Source organism: Pelobates fuscus, chromosome 1 (genome assembly GCF_036172605.1).
Source record: "Pelobates fuscus isolate aPelFus1 chromosome 1, aPelFus1.pri, whole genome shotgun sequence".
Classification (NCBI taxonomy): domain Eukaryota; kingdom Metazoa; phylum Chordata; class Amphibia; order Anura; family Pelobatidae; genus Pelobates; species Pelobates fuscus.
Window position 1 is genome coordinate 186,360,153 of NC_086317.1, and position 8,181 is coordinate 186,368,333.

An 8,181-nucleotide genomic window follows, 5' to 3' on the forward strand; every position below is an offset into this window, starting at 1 on the left:
TGTACAAATTTGGTAGGAGCCAATTCAGGAAATGCAGGAACAAATTTTATTAACAAAGCATATAATGGGATCTTCCAAGTATTTGCACTGACGCGTTTCGACCGTTATGGTCTTTATCAAAGTGCTATGTGATCAACCAGAATTTACGGTTTAAATACACTTACAAACATCAAAATTTAAAAAAAGGCGCGCATTGTAGTTTCTTCATCGATCTACTTCCGGCTTCCGGCTGTGACTCGTCCTCGTTTAATTTCCGGCTTCCGGTCACGTTGCGTATCACGGGGTGTTTCCGGGTCAGCGGTCAAATCCCCTTTGCGTTCCAGCAGAGGCTCCGGTCCCGGTCAGCGGAAATAAGTTTTTCTTAATTGTCTTTTAGACCATGTCCATAATATAAATAAACAGTGTAGAAGACATTCATTTTATATGTGTTTATCCGTTCTTTATATCATTGTTTGAAAAATAATAAGGGAAACTTTTTCTAATATTGGACTCGTTCATACAAAAAGGACTGTAAATTATAATAAAAACTTAGTCATATATCTCAATAGTCATATATCTCTTAATATATCTCTTAGTCATATATCTCAAAAACTAAGTTTTTATTATAATTTACAGTCCTTTTTGTATGAACGAGTCCAATATTAGAAAAAGTTTCCCTTATTATTTTTCAAACAATGATATAAAGAACGGATAAACACATATAAAATGAATGTCTTCTACACTGTTTATTTATATTATGGACATGGTCTAAAAGACAATTAAGAAAAACTTATTTCCGCTGACCGGGACCGGAGCCTCTGCTGGAACGCAAAGGGGATTTGACCGCTGACCCGGAAACACCCAGTGATACGCAACGTGACCGGAAGCCGGAAATTAAACGAGGACGAGTCACAGCCGGAAGCCGGAAGTAGATCGATGAAGAAACTACAATGCGCGCCTTTTTTTAAATTTTGATGTTTGTAAGTGTATTTAAACCGTAAATTCTGGTTGATCACATAGCACTTTGATAAAGACCATAACGGTCGAAACGCGTCAGTGCAAATACTTGGAAGATCCCATTATATGCTTTGTTAATAAAATTTGTTCCTGCATTTCCTGACTTGGCTCCTACCAAATTTGTACAAGGGGATTTTGACAGAGATCATTTTAACCAGCATTGCGGTCTCCACGATATCATTATAAAGGCGCTTGAAGTCTGAGCCGCTGCTTAAGGCTCAGCACCACGTGAGTGGACAATTTTAAAGTTATTTTAATTGTTACTATTTTATACAGGCTATACTATGTCCTTTATTTGATATTTTTAGGACATTCAAGATTGATGGTAATATTGCCTGTTTTATATATTCTATTTATCTTTTATTTGGTGTATTAATACCTGCTCTCACCATACTACTTTTTATATTGTTTTATACACTTTTAGTGTGATTGGAGTGATTCACATTTTGGTGATTTGAGCACTGTGTATCAATTTTTCCCTTTTACTGTGTTTTATTAGTATTGGTTTGAGTGTATCAGTCTTCTAAAAATGCCATATTTACCCAATATTCCCTGTCATTTTTTTTTCCAGATGGCAATGCTACTAAAACTTCAAGAAGCGGCCAACTACATTGAGTCACCAGATAGAGAAACCCTATGTGACACTGACCTTACAGCCACAATATAATTTTGGATAAAGCATGGTACGCTGCTACTTAACCAATTGAACTAATTGCACACGTCCTTCTCACGTGATACATAGCGAGGAGGTCGGCTATTGCTGTTCCTTAGTTTTGAACTCCGTATGGACTCACCTTGCTACCTTGCTATCATCAAGGATCCTCTTGAATTAACTTAAACATCCTAATTAGGGATTGTGGCAGAAAGCATGACAACAGACAATTTTTTTATTTTTTTTTAAGGGTTAAAGAAAAAAGGTTTGTAGTTTTCCCTGACTGATGTGCAGAAAAAAATTTGAAGAGATGGGAATAATGCTTTTATTTTGTCATTTGTAATCTTATAAATCAACAATAATTCATCCCTGTACTTTATTTCTTGCTAGCTATAAATCTCAACCTGGAGCATTCCATTTGGCAAAGTTACATTGTGCAAGAACAGTGGCAACAACTGTCCAGGCATAAACAGAAGTTCTCCAATGCAAACTTTATTAGAACACAAGAAGTTGGCAATATTTCTGATTTGCCATAGAGTCTTACTCAAGTTATCAGAATTCCCACCAGGTCAAATTTATATAAGTATTCATACAATCAATAAAACCACCAGCCCATGGTATACCAGGATTCATACTCCCTCTCGATAACATATATGTGTGTAAAACAATAATGGTGTAACACACATACCAAAACAGTGATGAAACCTGTAAGCACAAATATACCACGGGCCGGTGATGTTACTTTCACCATCCATGATGACATTCTAGGTATGCTGTGACAAGAATAGGTAATACTTGTACTTCTGTTTTACTAGTTTTATTGATTGTATGAATACTTATATAAATTTGACATGGTGGAGATTCTAATTTAAGACAAGAGGAGATACATAGTCTTAAATTAGAGTGGCAAAGGTTTAAAAATAATATCAGGAAATATTGCTTTACTGAGAGGGTAGTGGATGCAGGCAAACTTAAAAATTCAGCTAAAGTGGTAGGCATAAAGCTATCCTAGCCATAAAATAAGGCCAGGGACCTAATGAGAGTATTTAGAAAATTGGGCAGACTAGATGGGCGGAATGGTTCTTATCTGCCGTCACATTCTATGTTTCTAAATATCTAGTCTTTCATTTAAATGTCTTCAGTACTATCATACCAATTGAGTTGCCATGCCAAAATATCACCAAAAGCCAGGAACCAGAAGTGACACATTTCATGTTGAGTTGAGGTCAGAAAACCAAATGCTTTATCTCATAGTGTCCAGTAATCATTTGAAATGTTAATCTACAATCAACATGACAATATTACATGTTATGAAGTAAAAAGACACTAAAAAAATCAATATGGAGCTTATTTGTATCCTATTCGGATATGTCACACAAATCAATTTAAAGATTATAAATCACATATTTATAATAAAGAGAATAAACATAAAAAAATAATATATATATATATATATATATATATATATATATATATATATACACATACATAAAGATAATATCATAACATTAATATATATATATGTATATATATATATAAAACCAAAATTTATCAAACGTCAGTCAAAAAAAGGTGTACAAAGTGCGTAAAAATAAAGTGTATCTAGGATGACATTTTTATATAAAATTAAAGTGACTGTGCAACAGCATATGTATAGTACTTAAAGTGACAGTGCCTATATATACTAAATGCTCTGAATAGAAGGCTTTACAAGAATCCAAAAGTTCAAGCATATACCATCAACGATTAAAAAAAATATAAAAACATATATATTGGTTAAAAACAAAATAGTTCACATAAAAGAGACATCATCATATTACGGTGATATTGCATTAAGCTCTTATCCTTTGTAGTTTGCAAGGACAGAAAAAAATGAATTAGACAACGGGGTTATCCAGATTCCCTACTTAAACACAGTGGCGTATTAACCGGATTGAAATAGGCCCGTAGATTTAAAATAAAATAAAAATATATATATATATTTTTTTTACACACACCATTCACTCGTAGCCAGTATTTGAGGCTGCGTGTCCGGTGCCGATATTGCAGTCACACTAACAATACAAATGCTGGTATTTTTCTCAGTATAAACAGAGATTACGATGCAATACCAGCACTGGCCAGTAGGAGTCACTGTGTGTGTGGAGAGAAGCAGGGATAGGAAGTTCCAGCATATCCCTCCCTTCCTATCTCTACTCACTGATCCGCAGGGGAGCAGCTACACAGTGTAACTCCCGCCCTGTAGAGACATTGTACAGCTCAGGGAAGTGAGGGATGGGGGAAAAGGCTGCAAGGAGACATGGGGGCACTGGGATACAGCATACTAGGTATGCTGTGACAAGAATGGGTAATACTTGTACTTCTGTTTTACTGGTTTTATTGATTGTATGAATACTTATATAAATTTGACATGGTGGAGATTCTAATTTAAGTCAAGAGGAGATAAATAGTCGTAAATTAGAGGGGCACAGGTTTAAAAATAATATCAGGAAATATTGCTTTACTGAGAGGGTAGTGGATGCAGGCAAACTTATAAATTCAGCTAAAGTGGTAGGCATAAAGCTATCCTAGCCATAAGGGACATTGGGAGACTAAGGGACATTGGGAGACATTATGACACAGACACTGGGAGACAGTGTCTTCAAGTGTCCCCTAGTATCACAGTGTCCCCATGTGTCCCAGCCAGTGTCCTTGGTGTCTCACTGTCCCCATGTTTCCCAGTGTCCCCAAGTGTCTGTGTCCCCATGTCTCCCAGTGTCTGTGTCCCATGTCTCCCAGTGTGCCCATGTCTCCCAGTGCCCCAAGTGTCTAAATATCCCCATGTCTCCCAGCCAGTGTCTCTAGTGTCTGTGTTCCTTGTGTCTGTGTCCCATGTCTTCAAGTGTCCCCTATTTTCCCAGTGTCTCCATGTGTCCCACCAAGTGTCCCCTAGTCTCCCAGTGTCACTGGTGTCTGTGTCCACAAGTGTCTCAATGTCCCCATTTTTATCAGTGTCCCCAGGTCTCCCAATGTCCCCTGTCTCAGTGTACCCATGCCTCACAGTGTCCCTATGTCTCTCAGTGTTCCTAGTGACATGGGTACACATACATTAGGGGACACTGGGAGACATGGGGACATAGACACTAGGGGACACTGAGAGACATGGGCATACTAGGGGACACAGGGAGACATAGGGACACTGGGCGATATGGTGACACGAGAACACTGGGAGACATGGAACATTGAGACACTGTGACACATAGGGTCACTGGAAGACCTGGGGACACGACAGACACTAGGGGACACATGGATACATGGGGCACTGAGACACTGTTATACATAGGGACATTGAGACATTGAGACCTGGGGTAACCAACACATGGGGACAGTGAGTCATGAGGGCACTGAGAGACTAGGAGACACTGGGCGACATGGGGACACTGAGACAGTGGGAGACTTGAGACACTATCCATCTATACAACAGAATCAAACTGTAAGTAGTTTTCGGTGATTTTACAGGATTTTCTCTTATGTCACTCCTTGTGATTTACATCATGTGATGTCACCCATACATAATTAATTATGCAAATTAGTAAGGCCAGTATGTTTTTCCAATTCTTTGGGCATGTTTGCCCCTTTTGGTAGGTTACGTGATTTGCGTCAGTGGCACACCATTTTAGTGTTCCCATTGACTTCCTGCTTCACTGGACACTGCTGTTAGGGGTTATAGATTAGCATAGGGTATGTGTTTTCTTATAGCTGCTGTTTTCTTTCCCTCCAGCACCATCTCCATCAGATACATGACGCTTGGGAGTGTTTTAGTGTTTTTGGTCGATAAGATTTTGTAATTAGGCCTATCATACGGTAATTGTTAGCACCAGGCCTATTGGGGTCTTAATCTGGCCCTGCTTAAACACCTGATGATGGAATTATTGGAGACAGAGAGAGGGAGTTGACTACAAAAAAGATGGGATTGACTATAAAAAATAATCAAATGTATGTCACATCTCTTAAAAATCATAAAAAGACAATCATGTGTGCAATCAAAATCATATCCATATATACCAGAATTTGCTTTGCCAACAATGGCCTCTTAACCCCTTAAGGACCAAACTTCTGGAATAAAAGGGAATCATGACATGTCACACACGTCATGTGTCCTTAAGGGGTTAAAGGACCACTCTAGTGCCAGGAAAACATACTCGTTTTCCTGGCACTAGAGTGCCCTGAGGGTGCCCCCACCCTCAGGGACCCCTTCCCGCCCGGCTCTGGAAAGGGGAAAGGGGTTAAATCGTACCTTTTTCCAGCGCTGGGCGGAGAGCTCTCCTCCTGCTCTCCTCCTCCGATCCGCCTCTTCTCCTCCCCGTCGGCTGAATGCGCACGCGCGGCAAGAGCTGCGCGCGCATTCAGCCCGTCACATAGGAAAGCATTCATAATGCTTTCCTATGGACGCTGGCGTGCTCTCACTGTGAAAATCACAGTGAGAAGCACGCAAGCGCCTCTAGCGGCTGTCAATGAGACAGCCACTAGAGGACAGAGGGGGAAGGCTTAACCCATTCATAAACATAGCAGTTTCTCTGAAACTGCTATGTTTATGAAAAAATGGGTTAACCCTAGAAGGACCTGGCACCCTGACCACCTCATTAAGCTGAAGTGGTCTGGGTGCCTAGAGTGGTCCTTTAAAAAGAAAAGTCCTTCTCTAAAAGACAGAGTAACAAAAGTTGATTTGCCCCCAATAACAAAACAAATCCTCACATGTAGAAAGTTGATTTGCCCCCAATAACAAAACAAATCCTCACATGTAGACTCCCCCCCCCCCCCCCCCCCCCAATAAAGGAATTCACTTTTGTCTTAAATACCTATGCTGTAATCCAATGATAAGAGGTGATAGTTTATATCACCCTTACAATAGAAAGAGATATGTGGTTAAAGATTGTTTTGACATGTAACACCACCTATGCTGTCTACTCGCTAAAGGGTCCTTGTGGGTTTATTTATGTTGGGGAAAGCACTCAAAAAAAAAAGAATGGTCCTCCAAACATAAATCAGTCATTAGAACTGGTTTAATTAATAATCATTTTGCTGAAATGAAAACATAACATTACACAGTTATGTGAGGCTTTCTGGATTAGGGAATTGGATTCCCTTTATCCGAAGGGCCTAATTACGAATCTAATGTTGTATCTTTAATGCGAACTCTTTTGTTTATTCAATATATATGTATTTATCCTTTTTTAGGTTAGTTATCATTTGCTGCTGGTGCTATATTCTTCACTTGGTGTATGCCTGATGTGAACATATATATAGGCTCTGTTACTTTAAGTACTATATTTTAGGTAGTATAACCATTTCATCTTATTGCATTAGTTACAGTGCCTGGAGTTTCCAGGTACTGTTAATCAATTTACTGTTAAACAATTTTTTAAAGGCAGAGATTGCACACTTCCTTCTATATATTCCCATTTATACCAGCAATGGGCACTCTGATAGTGTCAGCAGACTGCATTCAGCCTATCAGCCAATCCGAGCCACTCGTCATTAGCCAAAGCTGCACAGTGGCATTGAGCTGTAGGGAACTCTTGGTTAGCATTAAATTATTAACAACTCTTTAATGCAGAATGGAAGGACAGCATCAGGAGACTGCAGACACTATACAAATTTCAATGAAATTAGGCCAATATAATGCCCATTTAACCCCTTCAATACTACTACTGAATCTAAACATTTTCATGTATTTTGTAGTATGAAATCTAGTCCATAAATCATCACTCACCCTCATTTTTATTCTAGTTATAATTAACAAATTATAGAGGAAAGGATGTCTCTGCCAGATTACACTAGTCACTTATGTAACAAGTGATGAAAATGTAAACTCACTGCTTCCAAACAGTACAGGAAGGGAGTAAGAATGAATTGACTGTACCATTTCACTATTAGCATACCAGAGATTAATAAAGTTTTCTATATCCGTTTTAAACACAATATTTATGTGTGGGCATTATGATCAAATGTCTACGTTCTTTTTATATTTGTTGCCATTTTAGCAATCTGCACTGCTACTAATGCCTTTAAGATCCTTACAAATACATATAAGCTAGGTATATGACCATTTTTATTTGCATAATTTTTAAGTTTGCCTGCGAAGCAATCTATACACAACATTGCTGTGTTGTGATATTTGCATATGCTAGTTATGCATATTGCATCAAATAAATGTTATGCTAATATTTTTTCAAACTCAAAAAGTGCTCGGCCGTGAAGGGGTTAAGCTGCTCCACAGTCACTTTAATTTTATATATATTGTAAAAGTCAAGATAGATGCACTTTTTGTAACTTTTTGACTTAATTCATTTTGTTATCTTATGGTTGCACTTTTTTAAGCACTGGCACACTTAATAAATGACAGTTTCAAATTTATAAACCTTTTTGGATTAACATTTGATACACTTTTGTGATAGTCCTAATATATTATTTATCCAATTAAATAATAATAATATCAACGGTCTATATTCTCTTTATTATGTATATCACGTTATTAACCCCTTAAGGCGTTC

At 38.1% G+C, this 8,181-nt stretch overlaps 1 protein-coding gene across 8 annotated transcripts in view; it reads left to right on the forward strand.

The window, feature by feature from the left end:
• NAV1 (neuron navigator 1) overlaps positions 1–3,066 on the forward strand; it is a 468,714-nt gene extending 465,648 nt beyond the window's left edge. For all 8 annotated transcript variants that reach the window (XM_063453174.1, XM_063453177.1, XM_063453176.1 and 5 more), the window contains one exon: positions 1,568–3,066. In XM_063453174.1, coding sequence (XP_063309244.1) covers positions 1,568–1,663 — 96 coding nt within the window. In that variant the 3' untranslated portion in view covers positions 1,664–3,066. The remainder of the gene's footprint in view (positions 1–1,567) is intronic.
• The last annotated feature ends 5,115 nt before the right edge of the window (positions 3,067–8,181 follow it).